Raw genomic sequence first — 18834 nt, forward strand, 5'->3', positions numbered from 1 at the left:
AAAAATATATTATTATGAAAACCTATTCCAGCCCCATTTAAACTAACCAAATAAATACTTATATAAAATATTACTTTTTATGCCTTGTTTTTAATTATTAACATTTAAACTTCGATGAATGACACTTCACAACTATCAAGTAATATCCCAATAAACGGGCAGATTCGCTGTAGCCTACTATTCATGAGAGAACAGTTTTTGATTGCCCACATATGCAAATCCATAGGAATAGTATTGCTTTTAAATAGAATACTTACTTTTAAAAAACAAAACAAAAAAACACTATGCTAGCATACAGATAGCAACAAAATGAGCTAACCATTTCATCCTCATTCAGAAGATGGCGCTATTCAACTATCATTTCTTTGGCCACTTTGCCCGAAATTCATGAACTATATAGGAAATAACTATATACTTCGAAAACCTCCAAACGTCTAACTCATCTCCAAACAGAAAGCAAAAACGAGAAAATTATGGAAAGAAAATAATAACCCAAACAATCACAAGACAGGAACCCCATCTAATGTTTGATGCAGCCACAGCAAACATCTCAAGGTACAGTATTATTTACCTTTCTGTTTGCAACTTGATTTATGAATTTGATATTTATACTTTGATATATGAATAGAATATTAGACATATTCATATAATTAGTTAGAATTTATTCGTGATCATTGTTTTGCTGTACTTCGAGGCCAGTCAGGCTGGTCTGGTTTGCTGCTTTTAGAGACAATTGTGGAGAGCAGCAAACCTAGACTCGTTTAAAGGTCTCTTTCTTCGTCCCAGATGGGATGATGGTACACATGACTTGACTTTAACATCTGATAGCTTTCCTAAGAAGCTAGTAGGCTGCCCTTATTTGACTATCATTCTCAAACTTTGACCTGTATGCTATTTAAATGAAAACTGTTTTTGAAACAAGTAGCCTATGGTATTGCTTTGTTAGACTGAGATGCAAATGCTTTGCTTAGGGCCACAAAAGGTTTTACAATTCTATATTGAATTTGTGCCCAAGTTAATGTATAATATTTGCATTAGCAAAGAGGCAACAAAAGATTTTCCATTACAATGAGTCTTTACCTGTTTATTGACTTTTCCATTAGACAGCTGGTGTGCCTCTTGTATGCAGTAAATGATTAATACCAATGAAAATTACACATTAAGACCATATAAAGAACTCTCCCAGTGTCTTTTATAATTAATACTCAGTATACATGATTAACATAAAAATTTTATCTTTATTGAAATATATTAAAATGTATTGTAGTGCTTAAGCCACTTAAGTGTAAAGCAGCTTTTAGTCAGTGCTTGAAGGTTTCCCCTTGAGATGAATTAAAGAAAGATTACATTGGAAGTTTACCATGCAGCTTTAATACAAATCCCTGTGTAAAAAAGACAGATTTTCAAACTTCATTTTCCCATATCATCCCTATTTTCTGTTAAAAAAATTATACTCAATATACTTAATTCTGTTTTATAATATATGGCAATTTCTAATAAATCAATTTGCATGCGCAAAACGACACATTTAAATAAAGTAATTAAACATGTAAACATGTAAATCTAAAAATTCTAAAAGGGAAATGATCCTGACTGTAGTGTACTTGCATCGCACCACTACTAGCATTCATACAGTTTAGCATGAGAGGTCTGTTTCGCAGAACAGGAGTGTATTTGTGCCCATCCTAAAACAGGCCCATTTTTTTCTTCAGGTTCAGTTGCTTCCAGGACGGCAGGGCATAGAAATCATTCCGAGAAATCCCCATGATCAGTTTAAAGTCGTCGTTTGAGAGATAGTCCTGCATAGATGACAGAGGTGTGTGTTAGTTTTATCAACAGAGGAATCTGACAAAAACATGTTTACATTTCACTCCAAAATCAATGAAAGAAAAGTGTGCTATTAAGATTTTGCTAATTGAGATTTTTTTTACTAATCACTTAAAAAAAATAGCGGCATATACTACCATCATGTGTAATTCATACTCATCATCATCATCATCATCATAAAGTAAAATGAGAATGGGATTGGTTGCTTTACAGTGATGAGAATGCCTCATTTATTATCATTACCTCAATGCACAAAGCTTACTTTTCATGAAAATAAGGCAACAATCCTAAAAAGTCCTAAAAATAAGCTTTATTTTCTTTAAAAGTATTGTAAGAAATTTCTTATTTGAATTTTTACTATTTTAAGAATTTTATATTTCAAATTTGTTGTGATTCATACACTGATTATGAAATATATATATATATATATATATATTATATATATATATATATATATATATATATATATTATATATATATATATATATTCATTGTTTTGGGCATTTTTTTTATTTTGCCATTGTATGTTAGATTTGTGCAAGAAGTTTGTAGATCAAGAGTTCACCTCTTTTCTTGTGGGGTCGACTCCATCAGGAAGGTCTTCTGTCTGAACGTTGACCAGCTTCTCTGGAGGGAAGGTTTCCGTCACAGGACGGGGTAAGTTAGCCCCTTGAGTTGAGTTACTTGAGTTGGTTTGGTTTGAGGTTGGTTTGGTCAGATCCTGTGCACAAGGTGTTAAATTATCAGAGAAGGTACCCTTTCACTTGTTACTGTACATTAATGCATTTAGAAGGTGCTTTTTGCACAAAAAGCATTCAAGTTATACTGTACATTATATCAGTTCATGCATCCGCTAAGTAACTGAACCCATGACGTAGACATTGCTAGTGAAATGCTACCATTTGAAGAATGAATAACCTACCACAGTAATTTCGATGAGATCCGTTGCAGTGCCAAGCTCTGCTTTCAGCTGGTCGTAGGATTTCCCACCCTAAAAGAGAAGAAAAATGTCATTGACTATGCCGAACGCTTGTGAAGTAAATTGTCATGCTGAAACTCATGTTATCTACTTACACTCCACTTTTGTGGGTCCCAGGCGTGGAACCAGCCTGTAAAAGTGGGCGGCTCAAACCCTTGCTTCACCACTAGAATAGGTGTATCCAGGTCACGCCCTGCAGGATGGGACTTCAGATATTCCTGTGCTGTAACCACTGCGTCATGCTTCTCCTTGTCATTTGCACCTTTGCCGATCCACAGATAGACCTGACAGAACATATTTGTGCTGTTTTTTCTAGTGGTCTGGAAAGAATATGAACAGTTCTGAAGAGAGAAAACCACGGCGACATTCACCTGATCCCAGATGTCCAGCAACATCACGTCATCCTCATCCAGGTCATCTTGGTTAAAGTTTGTAATCTCTGTTGCTATAAAGCGACCGGTCTGGTTGGAGCACTCAAACAACCGGGGTGTGATACTGCAGTTCTCATCCTGAAGTCTGAGAAAAGAAGAAATGCATAAGCTGTGTCCTAAGACTTGTGGACTGTCTATGTAGGCAGCATTGCATATATCCTTTGAAAAGAAAGCAATACCAAAATGCATTCTCTAATGAAATCAGTTGTCTATGCCACTCTCCTGTGTTCTTCATTTGAGGAGTGCTATAGAGTGCAACAGTTGACACCCACATAGGGATGCCCATAGGGATATTAAAAAGTATTTATTAAAGCTTTATAAGCCATGAACCAAACCCACAAGGATTGTTTGCCACAACTCTCTGATTGGTGAAATTTTCTTTACAGCATCATTGGTATTTTCACTAAGGTTTTTCACTAAGAATAACAATGGTAAACACAATTTTAAAAAATGGCTTTTAAATTCCAGTTAAATTCCTGACTTTGAATTGAATTCTAAAAGATGCAGAATTCCAATTTGAATGGAAGAAAGTGGAATTAGAAATTAATTGAAATTAAAATTCATGTTTGTAATTTGTAACTATAAAAGCAATGTTACATTGAAGACTGGAGCAAAATAAATACAAAATTCAGCTTTGAAATAACTGAAATTAATTACAATTTAAAATATATTAAATAGAAAACAGTTATTTTTAACTTATAATGATATTTCACAACAATTCTGTTTCAGTAGGATTTGGAACAGAGCCAAGCAGATCATTTGTTCTTTTACAATGTACACTGTGCAAATGTTGCTATACCTTTTGCTGTTGGCATACTGTGACTTTCCGCCAAGGTTTACCCAGAAGTCAGCTGGTTCCTGACCCTCTGCAATAACATTCTTCTCCCTCTTGGAGATGATGTCAGCCAGCGTTTTGGCCATCTCTCTCTCATCTCCACTGCAGCCCTGCACAGTTATATTTAAGGCAAGTATGTAGGACAGACAGGTAAGAAATATGCAGAAAAACGTCTTCTGAAATATGCCAGATATTCTCAGCATTTGATACTACCAACCTTGCCGTACCACAGGTAGCAGCACTTATCTGTGCTGAGCATAAACACATCGTTGGAGTTCAGAGAAGATGAGCGCGGAGGCACCTCAACAGCACGTGTGTTGAACTCATTTGTTCCATGGACATGAAACAGTCTTACTGATGGTTGAGAATGGGAGGAGCCTTCTCTGGAACTTCCTTCCTGTAAGTTAGTCATAACCAGTGAAGAGGTGAATGCATGCATTACAACTTAAAGTTAAAGTGTGTCATTTCTGCACCACTGGTGGGACACCCTACACAATTGTGACCCTGGACCACAAATCCAGTCATAAGGGTCAGTTTCTCGAAATTGAGATTTATACATCATTTGAAAGCTGAATAAATAAGCTTTCCATTGATGTATGGTTTGTTAGGATAAGACAATATTTGGCAATATTTTAATTGTCCTTGCAAATTAAACTTGGACAGCTGAAGGTATGTTTATAGCAAAAAAAATCTTTTCGCATGCTACTAAAGCAGTAGCCTCAAAAGTACACCTTTGTATCTTAACTGCCGATAAAAGGTGCATATTAGTATTTTAAGGTACTCCCTCCTAATAAGCACCCTTTATGAAGTGACTAGGGACAAAGTTGTACCTTTGAAGGTACTGTCCAAGTAGCAAGCTGTTGCACTTTTTCTGGTAGTTTTTTCAAGAACAGAAACAAAATCATTTTTAAAACAGGAAGTGATTTTGTGTTTTCGGTTTTTGTTGTTACAGCATAAGATAGGAACAGATTGACAAACCTACCTCATAAACAACCATTTTTCCCTTAAAAATGGCCATTAGGTGCATAGGTTCTTTTCCCATGGGAACACGGACCTGTACTGGTTCTCCATTGTACTTCTGGTCCAGGATCACAACCTGATATGCAGAAGCTGTCAGCTCCGCTGTGCTTGCATGGCGGCCCTAAAGTGCCATCAGCATTCAGAATTGAACTGAGAATGCCTTTAAAATTCTATAAATTCCTGACTTTAAATTTAATTTACATTTTACATTTTAAAATATATTAAAATAGAAAAAAATATTTTACCTAATAATAATATTTCACAACATTTCTGTTTTTACTGTATTATTGATCAAATAAATGCAGCCTTGGTGAGCAAGACTTCTTTCAGAAAAATTGAAAAATGTTCTTTGTACAGGATTAGATTACAATATCCGATGGTTAAATAAGGACAGAAGAGACACTTACTTGCCACATGTACAGAATGTAGTGTAGTTTGCTGTTGACTTCATATTTGTAGAGAATGAGGTAACAGTCCCCACCGTAGAAGTGGCCAAGCCACTTCCTCTCCACAGGGACGGGCTCATTGTCCTCTATCCTCCATACCTGAGAGATGAACACATTCATGTAATGAGTTCTGTTTCAATGAGATGAATGTAAGGCAATGAAAGGTCATTTCACTGACCTCGGCTTCGCCTGACCCATCATCCACCATTTTCTGCTGTGCAGCCAAGTCAGGTCTGGCATGCATTGAGGTGGCGTCAAACTTCACTTGCTCAACCTTGGCTACAGAAAGCAGAAACCATAACATAGTAGAGTCAGAATCATGGGTTTCTAAGGGGACATTCATATAGGATGCATTCTTGTTTTGTTTTGTCTATTCTATTGTTTTAAATTGTTGACCAGTGTACACAGAACAAATGGATGCCATTGTTTTTATTAGCATCTCACCACAGCTGTTTTTAGACCACATCCTGTATACACGCTGCCTTATTCTTGTACATAGATGATTGCCTGCATAGTACTGGTCATTTGAGCAGTGCTAACTGAAATAGCAATGCAACTAACATTTTTCAGTGGTGTGAAAATATCCAAAATTGCTTTTTTTCCTGATCAGTGTTATCTTAGTTTCAGTCAAATTGTCAATATATTTTTAGATTTTTGTAGTATTAATATTAGTCAAAGTATTAGTGAAATATATATTTTTAACGTTTACTTTAGTTTTAGTGTTATTTTTGTAATGTCTCTTTGACAAAAAGCTGAAATGAAGTTATTTTATATTATTTTATATAATATAATTGTAGTATTATTATTATTTTATAAATTATTTTAGCTTTATTTTCAGTTTATTTGTTTCAAGTAACAAAAATGTTTAACTATAACTACTCTTTTTCTGAACAAACACAAAAAATACATAGCAGTATTGTGCATGCAGTATAAGAGATCAATAATCAAATGCTTTCTTTTTAAAGGAGCCTCTCTCATATATTGCATTCAAAAGACTGATTGACTGTCTGATAGTGAACCATTTTGTTTGAAAGATTCATGTAAAGAAATTGTTTCAACAAGTGATTCACTGATTTGAATCCTTGCATGGCATTTTTAGACTGTCACTGCAACTGTACATGACTGTGTTTTCAATTATATAAATTAGGATGTATTTATTGTATAATGCTTTCTTTACATTAGTAAGCCACATTCACCTATTTTCCCTGGACTGTGAGTGGTGCCCAATCCAACTGTCTGTCCCTTGTCCGTCCACTTCTGGAAGAGTTGCTTGAACACTGATGATTCTGCTCCTTCGCTTACTGTCTCTACGTAGGTGGATGTAGGATATCCTTTCGCCTTTATGTAGGCCTAGAACAATAAAACAGAAAGTGAGATGATCAAGTGTTTCTTTAGCAAGATTTTGATATATGTATGATTGCAATAACTTTTGGTGCAATATACTATGCTGAGGTTAGAAATATTGGGCTGTATACAGTAATAATTGTATACAAATGTCCTTATGTCACAGAAATGGATCTGAGGTTTTTTTTTAGTTTTTTTTTTTTTGAATGAGTCCCTTGTGAAAAGCATACTTTGATTAGTGCTTCATTGGTGTAAGACTCACCTCTGCTTTCTTCAGAGATTCTGCTCTCTCAGTTTTTGATGCCTTTTTGCCCTTCCAGATAAAGATCTTTATACCGCCTTGATCCAGCAGATAGCAGTCCTATCACAGGAATCAAATGTCACTTGGCATATTTTCCACTTTTAAAGTGGGTCTTTCAGTTTCTCTTCAATGTTCGTGCAAAAGTATCAAACTCTTTGTTTTTGAGACCCATGCACTTTTATATCGCAATGAGGATTATATGCTCATTTAGCATTTGAATAGCCATTCATCCTGCAACTTGCTTGTTTCCTTTCTGGGTGCCTTTTTGTTCCACTTCTTCATCTCAAATCAACATTTTTGTCATTTTCAAGACAAGATTTTATTCTGTGTACTATTTAAATCTATGGTCTTGGTCTTGGTTCACAATTCATTGATGCACGTTATTCATTTTTTCATTATCTTCTATCAAAATATATCGAAAACAACTTTATTTTGCGGTTAAAGTCACAAACTTCTGTTTCTTGTTAGCCTATTTCCACCAGCTATATTCAGCTCAATCCTTGGCTTTAATTTTCACTTTTCACAATCAATACCTGATTAATAAAATCAAGTCTCGCGATACATTTCTCACACCAAACATCCATTTTGAAGTTATGTCTGAATACAGAAGCAAAATGGTTTGCCAACAGCATTTCATAATGACTTATTTTGTACGATACTCTTTTATATTTGCATCACAACCACATGACCAGGTCAGGCTGTGTTGTGAGCATGACTGTGTTCCTTATGTCTTATCTTGACAGGTATCCACTACGTAGGTGTACACATTATGCTGATTCGGTCTACCCCTTATCATGGGTTAACTATTTTATGAGCCTTACTGTTTCATCCCATGTACCTCCCAGCTGCGATCAATGAAATGCACCTGTGCACTTTGACAAAGGTAAAAGAGTGACATTTAACTATCTATCTATCTATCTTGTTTTCTTTTTATGTATATATTTTTTTATATTTTTATTTTTTTATCTATTTATCTATATATATATATATATATATATATATATGCGCTATATATGCTATCATCATGGCCTGTATACTGTATGCTGTAGGGTTTAGTTTGGGTTGCTGGTCAGGATTAGTCATACCTCAGTTTTCAGTAGGTCTTGTGTGAGAGGTTTCACTGCCACTTCCTGCACTACAAGGTTCCCCTGAGCATCTGAAATACTTTTCACAGAAGTTAGTTGTTTTAGCTGTAGCACATATTTTTGCTTTACACATGCTTTAATTTTTGTGGGTTAAACTATTGAACTCACTGAAAGAGTTTAATGGCAGTCTTGAGTTTCTCATCCACAATTTCATCTGGGATGGCATCTTTGATTTGTTTTTTCTCCCCCATTGCCTTAATCATCAATTTCATTGCGTCTTCTGAAGACTTCTCATCATCTCCTTCCACTACAGTCACTTGTACTCGACCACCCCTTTCTCGATCCCGAATGTCCTTTGCTAGGTTCATTCCCTATGAAAACAAAAGTCTTTAATGAACTTACTGTGCAGATGTGGTGAGATACACCATCTGCATCAAGAACGTGATAGTTTTCATCACTGAAGGGTATTTTTGCATTGCAAATCAATTCTAATGGTTTACCCTTAACCTCTCCATTCGGTTACTCTTGGGTCCATTCCACTGAATGATCAGACTCCCCAAGTCCAGCAGGAACACATCTCCTTGATTAAAGCTCTTCCAGCTCATTTCCACCTGAATGTAGTGGGATTGAACCTCATTATTTACACTTTCTGGTGGAAAACATGCTTACTTATAGCTGCCTTTCCATATTAATCTGGGATAAGACACATAGTCTTTAAAGGCAAGGTATATAATAGCAATTCATTATGTGCATGCATATGTGTATTAGATGTTTAAGTAGCAAATAAATGCATGGCATGTAGAGTATCTTAAAATGTGTTTAAAATTAACATGGGCTGGATTATTTTCAATAAAGCTTAATGTGAGCAGTTGATTTTTGTGTTGTTGACACATGAAAAAAAAAAAAAAGAGTAGTAAAATGACACTGGGGTTTTTACACCACATGTCTTTTTGTAGTGGGTTTTTGAGTTCTTCTGTTGTTACTGGGGCTATTCTTACCTCTCCGGCAACTACATGCTTATTTCCCTTCACATGCAGCAGTCTGCGAATGTTGTACGTGTTCGTCTCCACTTGTTTCATACCAGATGCAACTCCACCTTTTTTGTATCTGGAATAAAGAGATTAAAATTATCAACTGTTACTCACTTTTACTCACTTCATGAAAAGAAGAAGTCTTTCTCCGTAAACTTTTTTTTTTTTACGTTTAATTTCTTTAAAAAAAATTTTAATCTTTGTGACTAAGAGAAGCATTATAAAGTCATATGCTTCTCACAGCATCTTAAAATAAAGAGGCTCGGTGGTGGAAATTATGATTAAAGGAAAATATGTGCAACGGTGTGAACTCCCCTTGAAAATGTCATTTATTTATACCATAAACTATAAGGGATGACTCCTGCCAACAATGTCATGGTCATATTTCACCCTCAAAAGCAAAATATAAAAAATTGGAAGTGATGTTTCTCATAAATACAATTAAGGTAAATTCTTAGGAGCAATAAAAGGATTTTATTTATTTATTTTTGCATTTTGACAATTAGTCTATTTTTTTTTCACTCCATACATTCTCATTACTGTAATGTAACTTACATGCCATTTAAATATATGCAGTTTAAACAAAGAACAATCTATAATCAGAGCAACATTTGAGAATAATTCTACTCAAAAGTTAAACATGGAAACCTCACAGTAAAAAGACTGTGTCTAATTGTTATTCAGTTAAAATGAATATCTAAACCTAATATCTTATAGGCTTCATTTCTTTGTGCAAAATTTAGTTTATTTTTATTTATTTGTTAGCAAAGAATTCTAATGGTACTAAAATATTATTATTTAACCAAAATATAAAATCTGTTTTATTATTATTATTATTATTATTATTATTTTTTTCTAATTTACTATTATTATTTTGGGGTGAAGTGTTTTGGTTAGATTCATTCAAGGTTGCTGGTTCAAGGTTCAAGCAATGGCTTACATCAGGGGTCAGGAACCTTTTTTCACCAAAGAGCCAAATTTTTATTTTTGAAAATAAAAATTCTTGAAAATATATATATGTATAGCGGATTGAGTTCTGTTTCACGGCTTTGAGTTTAATTAATTCTGTCTGTCTTTTTAATATCAAGCATGTCCCGCTCTTTACTGTCTCATTCATTCACGTTACTTTAATATTACTAACAGTCCCACCCGCTGAAAGCTGCACGGAAAAAGCAAAAGTAACCGGCGAAATGTTTCATACTGGCTCTTGGCACAGGAGAACACCATCTTCTATAAAACAATGTATATTTGTTTCAGTCAAGTGTTTCACACTTTTTTTTTTCTGCTGTTCAAAAAAATCGTTCTTTTCACTATTACCACAAACTAACAGACTGAAGGTCTGGAAATCATGGCAGCTTTTATTGGCCAAGGCCCACCCATGAGGCCGTTTGACTGACATGTCAAACAACTAATCACAGTTCGTTTCTTTCATCATCACGTTTCAGGGCGTGGAAATGTCGCCACAATAACAGAACGGTGTGTAAACCTTGCGGACATATTTTAAAGATTCTATGCCGCAAACTTTAAATATTTCACATACTTTTGAAAATCCAGCGTTTAGTTCATCCTAATAATCTTCGTCGTCACAGTTGTAAACACGGCGGCTTTCATCTTTGTTTGTATCTTTGTTTCCCGGCAAAACGTTAAAGAATGCGACAAACACAATACGCGGAAATCCTGTAGAATTCAACCAATCCCATGACGACTTCGACACTCCTGCAGTGTTTCCAATTTTGTGTGCCATATGCATGAGACGTTCAGCCAATGGTCTGTGGGCATGATGACTACTCGACCCCTGGCTTACATGATGCCTTGTTTGAAGTATCCTTGGAAGGTGGCGCTCTCGTGACCCTGGGTCTCACGGTGCTGCACAGCAGCGCCCCCTAGGTGTTCATCCATCTGCGTGGTGTATATCGCTGCTGCTCCCTGCTCATCCTGGGAGGTCTCCTTGCCCAGCCAATAATGGATGTCATAGGTGTAGTTGTTGCTGGTCTTGTGAGTCTGAAAATGAGTTGGTTTTTCTTTAGCGGTTAGTTTTTGTCAGCTTAAATGAGTCAATTAGGACACTAAGCGCTGATACTTACGTAGAGTATTACGTAGCTGTCTCCCTCAAAAAACTGCCCGAATGTATTAGATGGACAGGGCACGAGCTCCATGTTCTGACCAATAATTTAAAAAGAAGAATGATTAATGATTTGCTAAGTGTCCGTATCCCAAATGTCGACTGCAGTAATTTGACAAAGTAATATCATTACCTCCACTCTCCATATCTGAAGTCCTGGTGTGGTTTTGTTGAGGACTTTGGGAACATCGGTCTTGACATCCTGTGGCATGGTGCCAGCTTAAGTCTCAGGGAAATACCTGGACGAGAGAGGGTTGGATAGAAATTACTTGAGTTCAAAGATACAGGTTGTTTTCTTAGAACTACAAAGCATACATATCCTAAAAGTGACGTGACATACAGCCAAGTATGGTGACCCATACTCAGAATTCATGCTCTGCATTTAACCCATCCAAAGTGCACACACACAGCAGTGAACACACACACACCGTGAACACACACCATTAGGCCACAACTTCCCTGTGTATGAGCTAATGTGTTTGTGCATCTAACTTTCCTTTCCAGCTCACAACCACAAGCAAATAAATGTTATTATAGCTGTTTATGGACCCCATTTTCTTTTATCTACTGTACGCTTTATCCTTCATGTGACCTTACAGTATAACAAGGAAAAATAGTAAAAGTTAATGTTCCGTCATTATTTACTCACCTTCATGTCATCCTAAACCTATAGGCAGTTATTTTTTTCCCCTAAACATGCCGTATTTGATATTACAGTTCTTAGACTTGGAATAAAATGGAAGATTTTCAGTGAATAATTACCTTTTGATAATAATGAAATCTGTTCATCCTATGAAGCTATAATATGGTGTCAGAAGTTTCATGGTTTTTGTTGTTTTTGGACTTGGTCACTATAAATTGTATAAAACTCAGCAGCTTGAAACTGCATTAACTGTTCCTTTAATATACTGTTTAATGATTTCTTTCATGTTAGGGTTCCTTAGTGCCGTTCAAAGGCAAAAGTGCAATTCAGTTCATGCATTAGTAAAACCAGACACTAAAGCTACAGTTACACAACTCTTACGGAAGAAAGCTAGTTAGCCACCCCTGGGAAAGGAAGTGAAAGCCTCATGTCAGATATCAGTTGCAAATCTGTAAAAATACTACGCCTACATATCCACAGCAGTTATCATTAAATGTGGCTGAGATGTCAGGACATGATCAAGCCCCACAGTCCTGCACTTTATCTACTGCACTGAGCACATAGTTCAAACCACAAATAATTGTTATTTCTATATAAACATTGCTAAAACATGATAAACCTATGAGAGGATTATCAGGTAATATGCCATTTCAGAATGCTTCAGTGTTTTTATTTATGAAGTTTCTTTTGATTATTCTCTTTAGTCCCTTTTAGAAGAGGACTTTTCTTTCATTATTTCTTCCTTTTTCTATATTTAGAATTGTTTAGTTAGATTTATGCATTAAATCTGCAAGGACAAAAGCTAAGTTCAAGATATATTCTAGTTACATAAAAGATGCTTAATTGTTATGAAAATAATATCAAAATGTAAACATCTTCCTAAAACAAGCTTAATTTTCTTTATGCAGAACATTTGTTTTTAATTGCCAATTCATGATATAATCTCTGAAAACAATCATCAATATCTCCTGCAAGTTTGGTTCTGAAATTATTAGATCTTGTTTAATGGATGTTTAATTTTTTTTTTCTGAAAACAAAGACAAAACTTTTTTTTTTTTGCACTAAACTACCTTGATTAGATACAAACTTGATTCGATACAATGAATCAGTACAGATTTAATTTAACCATAACGTTTATTGCATTACTGAACCGCTTTTACTATTTATTATATGAATATTCTCTACATTTGCTTAGGTAACTGACCATTATGTTCTAAAGGAAGTCGTATGTGGTTTATGATAGTCAGGGGACTTTAAAATTTGATTATATTGCGTTTGCTTGGTCTTTGTTGTGTACAAACCACCCATCTGTTGAAATATGCTGCAAACTATGTAGCTAGCAAGGAATAGTGTCTGTGTTTCTAAACCATGACTTCTACCAACCACATCCTCTCTGTCCTCACGTCCACATCCTGGTTACACTGATTTAAGAAACTTGCCGTTGCTTGGCTACTATCATCCATTTGTGGTGGTGTTTTTAACAAATTAAGCAGGAAGCTACTATCAAATCATGCGGACTCATCGCACCTGATAATAGCTTTTACATGGAATGTTATGCTTATGACATCTTTCAGTCAATGTGACATGTATTCATCCTCACAGTGTCAGTCTTTTTCTTCTCACATCAAACTAATGTCACCAAAATCAATTTATTTATAAGTAGCCAAGCAAAATGTCAGATCATGTACAGTGAGCTGGTCATTATCAACAAATAATATACACATATACAATATTCACACCCTATATATATCTACACACACCCTATGAGGATCATTTTTTGTTTGCATGTCCCAAATTTATGAGCCTCCTTATCAACATCTTTTTATGTTTGCCTGGTACCTTGCAGCATAGATGGTGATATGGTGTGATAATACGGATGACTCAATCTCTCTTGTTTGATTGGATGGTTGGGTTTTATTAGGGGGTTGTATCGAGCAGATTGTGCTAACCCTTAAATCACCAATCACAAACCCTCTGCCCTGTGCAAAGGTTCATATTTCCTAACTAAATCCTAGAAGTTACGTTGTTAGTGCAATAATGTCTTAACGGCTCCACTCTGCTGTTACAGTAACAATGACATATCACAAATTATCTGCCCTCCAGAATTACTAGACGCGGTGTATCAGCGCAAACAGTCCGGTGTTTGATCAGGCCTGGCAGTGCTGTGTACATGTCTGATCTCCACCTCCTTCCCTATAACCCTGATTAATATTCTTCCTGTAAACTGTCCATCACGGCCAACCTAACCTTCTGTTTCAGACCAAAGCATATCAGCACATCAGATTATACAATGCACAGTTATAATATACAATGTAATATAAAAAAATAGCATGTAGTTATTCAAATATAAAGCCACTTAAATCAAAGGCATGTTTTTGTCCACCAGTTAATAATCGACACTATGAATTCTCATAATGAATAACAGCAAACAAGCTTAAACGCCAAACAATATCAAGCGAAGGACATTTCACCATGAAAGCACAGTCGCAAATTAATTTTCTCATTTGGAAACCATGGAGGAACTTTTTAGGGAATATTTTAAGTATAAATTTATGGGTTGTCCATTTTTGTCAAACACTTCAAATGATACACTTAATTGATTCAAGAAATGTATTTAATGTTAGATTAGTGTTAGTTTGTCCAGCGTATTTCTAATTTTAGTTTTTATTATTTCTGCTGTTGTTTTTTTCACTGGTGATAAAAGTTTAATTAAAATGATTAATTCATGCTAAATATTTAGGCATAACCGCTGAATAATATTCTTATATTTCAAATAAAAAGCACTGCTGTATTATGTACTAAATTTAACTGGGTTTTCCTTTTTTCTTCTTTTGCAGGGTTAACATTTACAGTCTGTTTGGCTAATGAATCACTTAGAATGAGCATCTTCAAAGTTAAAGGTCTTTTTCTGCAATGGAAAGAGCGAGAGTAAGAGGAATTCACCTACCACCGGAGGAATCGAGAAGGAAGCAGCCAGGTAAAGGTGCTGCTGGTTCACAGACAGTGGTGGAGACTGTGCAACACTCTCTCGCTCTCTCTACTTTACAACCCTTGCACTTTTATCTCTTTCTGTGTTCATTCATTCAGGGCCATATATGGCAACAGCAGGTGATATGCATACAGGTGTGTCATATCTGTGGTTACAGGCATAAGTCATTCATCTCGCCCCCCTCCCCAGTACAGATATCTCTGAACAAGAGAGTGAAACAGATATGTTTATTTACCTCTCCACACCAGCCCATCAGGTGTCGCACATATTTGTCCTTTACATTTTGTGTTGTGTTGAAATTATATTGATACCATTGAGATCTCCTTCTGACTTTTGATTTCCTTCTGATAATGACTTTTTATTTGTTGAAAAATATATTGATATTGAAAAATATATTATATTTTAAATTAGATTTTGTGATATTTTCCAGGTATGACATTTAATGGCCTTAAAAAATGTAAAATACATTTCTAAATATTTTCCATACCTTTTTCCTAATTGTTCAGTATTTTTATTTATTTATTTTAAAACATTCTGGTCTGTCTTTAAATTTGAAAGCTATTTTTAAAAAAACCTTGTAGTATTTTATTTCCTTTTATATTCTGAGGGAAGTCGTGGCCTAGATATTCTATGGAATTCCATATATTTTTCCTGATTTTTTTGCAGGATGCTGTGCTTATACCTGAAGACATTTCCTAAATTGCCCAAGTGCAGTATGTATTTCTTTGCTTGTGCAGGAGGAATTGTGTTCTGAGATGAATAAGACATTTTTAGAAATTCACGAGTTACACTGCATTCCCATAAGTTCTGAATACGTTATCTCATATCTGATCTGCTAAGAAACAAATATACACTTAAGGAGAAGAAGAGCCTCAAAAGCCTGAGGTCATATCTAACAATGAAATAATGACAGTTACTTAGATGACATCAGTTTATGTGATTGTGAACCTGTGGGATGAAATTGTGGGATGTTTCACCTAAAAATGAAAATGCTGTCATCATGTTGTTTCAAGATTTCTTATGCAGAACATGAAGATATTTTGTTGAATGTCTTTGTAAACACAGTGTTGTTTTGGTCCCAATTAACCTTTACTGTGTGATTAAAAACAGTTTAAGCTTATACAAAAATATCCCCTTTTGAGTTCTGCAGAAGAAAGAAAGTCATACAGGTTTGGAACAACATGAGGGCGAGTAAATGATGGCAGGATTTTATTTTAAATGATGGCAGCATTTTATTTTAAATGAACTATTCTTATAAACTAGAAACCTTTTGTGTCATGGACTGTTCTGAAAAACTACAATTCTTCTAAAAGAAATCCAGAAAACATATTTCTAGAGTCAAAATAACCCTGATTTAAAGCTTAAATTCAAAGAGTGCGAAAATATGCTCTAATCTGGACTGGAATGCATTACTGGTTAACTCTTTCACTTCACTGGTATTACATGCAACTAATACAGGTAAAAACTTTGGACACACTTGACTGAACTTATATTTCTCATAATGTTAACACTTGACTTTTGAGTCTTCTGCTGAAATGCTTAAATTTAGTTTTGGGGGCAAATATAAAAATTAGTAGGTCTGTCCAAACTTTTGACTGGTAGGTAGTGTAGCTTACTACAAGTCCAAAGTCCATGCATAATTACAGAATGAATCGAGTATGCCATGACAAGTGGATAAAAGGTTTAAAAATAAATAGATGCAGGTTATGTTGAATGTTTCCTCTGTTATGAAAAGGTTAAAGCCTCCCTTGGTGAACCTCAGCATACTCCTTCTATACATTCTTGTAGTCTATAGCATCAGTGCAGACCATCTTTTCTGAGTTTTTTTGGCAAGTGAAGTAGGTTACGAAACACCCGGACACCACTGAGCTGGTCAGATCTTTTGAGAGTTAAACAGACCATCAAAAGTGGGTTGGTGATTATTAGTGAGATATACAGTGGCTCACTGTTAGCCTACTACAGTAACCCCTGTTTGTTGTGCTCTGTTTGACCTTTTGCAACCAACAGTAGAGCCTTTGTGAATTACATTGTGAAGGATGCATGGGAAAGAGGGAAAATTGAGAATGAAGTTGCTCTAAATTTACTAATTTATGTTTTACAAGACCCTCCCTTAACATGCAACACACGTTCTACCATAAAATGTTACCACAATAGGGGTTGCACAAGCTCTTGCATTAGATAATGCATGAAGTTTACACCAAATGATTTGAACTCCATCAAAAGTCTCTGAAATTACAGTTTTTACAGTTCAAAGTAATTCTATGCATTGCAGGGAATGTTTCCTACCTTCGTTAGACAGGGTGTTTCTGTCCTTGGCAGCTGAGTGTAGGCTCCTCTCCTATCTTTTCACTTTCAAACTGTCTCTAGGTGAACTTCAGCCTCCAGAATGTGGCCGCTCCCCTCTCCTTCCTCAAACTCATTAACCAGCCGCTGCCACCCGGGGAAAAAGCAGTGAGCCTCTAATGCTTCAGTTCTAACTCAGCTCCTTCTCTTACATAATCCAGGGCACACGTTAACATGGTGTTAGTTCAGCTCCATGAACCAGCTTTTATGAATGTGCTGCAGAGTGTGTTAGGCCTCAGTGGAGGTTGGGCTTCAGCTATTCTGTGTCAAATCAAAAAAATGCTGCCTAAAGGTGGGAAGGCATCAAAGCAGGTCCATATATATATAAAATTAAAATAATATTATTAAAATATTTCAGTTATAATTATAATATGAAATATTATTACATAGTATTATTATTTTAACATATTTTTATAATATATTTTTAAAATGTTTGATTTATTCCTACATTGCAAAGCTGAATTTTCAGCATCATTATTCCAGAAAGAAAGAATAAAAATGGTGTTTGAAGGACTATATGTCAGTTTTTCTTATTTATGATTACATTTTTGCCCAAAACTAAGCATTGTACTCATTAAATATTTAGTTGGTTTTGTCTAAAACTTTTTTTAGATAATGAGACATGACATTATGGGACCTTGGAAGCCACTTTGAAGCCATGGAATGTACCTTCAAAGAAGAAAGTACATACAAAGTACTAAAAATGACTTTCACACTATAAAAATGTTACAATATCATAAACATAAAATCGTTTTTTTTTTTTCAGTAATTTGCATTTATTTTTCTAGCTTTTATTTCAAATTTCTAAATTATAGAAAAAAATCAGATTTTTTTTACAGTTCCCTTTCAATCTGTCACTCTCGACGTCACGTCGGTGACCGATTAATTGGGATATCACTTCGATAGACCAATCTACTTCGAGTGTAAACTAAAACAAGCCAATGCACATTGGCATGCAATTATTGGATCCAGCTGCCGCTGATGATCACAGCGTGAGTATAAGAAGGCAGCAGGTGCAATGCATACCAGCTTTTCGCTTTGGAGCCGAGCGTTAGTATCGTTCTGCTCAACTGTGTCTGCTGTGAACTACAGTTCAGCACGCTCTCGGAAGCTTCGTGTGTTGGCGAGACGGCGCTTCAGCGGTGGTCGTTCCCAAGTCGAGTGGGTTGCGCACTTCAGGCTGCACTACCCCCTGTCGTGTTGCAAGCAGCCAATTCCCCTGTGCGCCTCAGCACTAAAAGACCCACGGAATCCAGTGGGCCTCCCCAAAACCAGATGTTGATCTCAACATCAGAGGGAGTGGTGTCCGATTTAGATTCGGCCACGCTGCCGCCCTCTGGGATGGTGGCAAAGCCTGAATCGGATGTGTATAGTCCACGATATAGCCTTAGAGCCTGTGTTTCCCCGGCAGACTTCTGACTTCCCAAGAGGGTTTTAA

The 18834-nt window shown here is 35.7% G+C and overlaps 1 protein-coding gene across 3 annotated transcripts; it reads right to left on the bottom strand.

Annotated features, from left to right (window-relative positions):
* Window positions 1-1218: 1218 nt before the first annotated feature.
* Window positions 1219-17488, bottom strand: LOC109050357 (villin-1-like). 3 transcript variants are annotated; one of them, XM_042731782.1, is made up of 20 exons: window positions 17340-17488; window positions 11555-11660; window positions 11384-11458; window positions 11104-11300; window positions 9267-9375; window positions 8769-8879; window positions 8437-8639; window positions 8269-8347; window positions 7145-7243; window positions 6735-6888; window positions 5717-5817; window positions 5500-5637; window positions 5055-5213; window positions 4290-4469; window positions 4037-4182; window positions 3178-3322; window positions 2902-3090; window positions 2750-2818; window positions 2393-2548; window positions 1219-1799 (listed from the first exon to the last, which is right to left on the bottom strand). In XM_042731782.1, exons 2-20 carry the CDS (start codon window positions 11630-11632, stop codon window positions 1686-1688), a joined length of 2502 nt encoding a protein of 833 aa, XP_042587716.1. In that variant the 5' UTR covers window positions 11633-11660; window positions 17340-17488; the 3' UTR covers window positions 1219-1685. The 3 variants fall into 3 exon arrangements, with proteins under 3 accessions (XP_042587716.1, XP_042587715.1, XP_042587717.1); XM_042731781.1 differs by lacking the exon at window positions 17340-17488 and adding an exon at window positions 15008-15143; XM_042731783.1 differs by lacking the exon at window positions 17340-17488 and adding an exon at window positions 15012-15137.
* Window positions 17489-18834: the final 1346 nt, after the last annotated feature.

Source organism: Cyprinus carpio, chromosome B9, assembly GCF_018340385.1.
Source record: "Cyprinus carpio isolate SPL01 chromosome B9, ASM1834038v1, whole genome shotgun sequence".
NCBI lineage: Eukaryota > Metazoa > Chordata > Actinopteri > Cypriniformes > Cyprinidae > Cyprinus > Cyprinus carpio.

Bases quoted from the DNA above. Each gene is read 5' to 3' on its own strand.
- LOC109050357 (XM_042731782.1), bottom strand. From the start codon at position 11,632: ATGCCACAGGATGTCAAGACCGATGTTCCCAAAGTCCTCAACAAAACC. The intron at 11,459-11,554 runs GTAATGATATTA...ATTATTGGTCAG, and splicing joins TTCAGATATGGAGAGTGGAG to AACATGGAGCTCGTGCCCTG. The intron at 8,348-8,436 runs GTGAGTTCAATA...TTCTGTGAAAAG, and splicing joins ACTGCCATTAAACTCTTTCA to TATTTCAGATGCTCAGGGGA.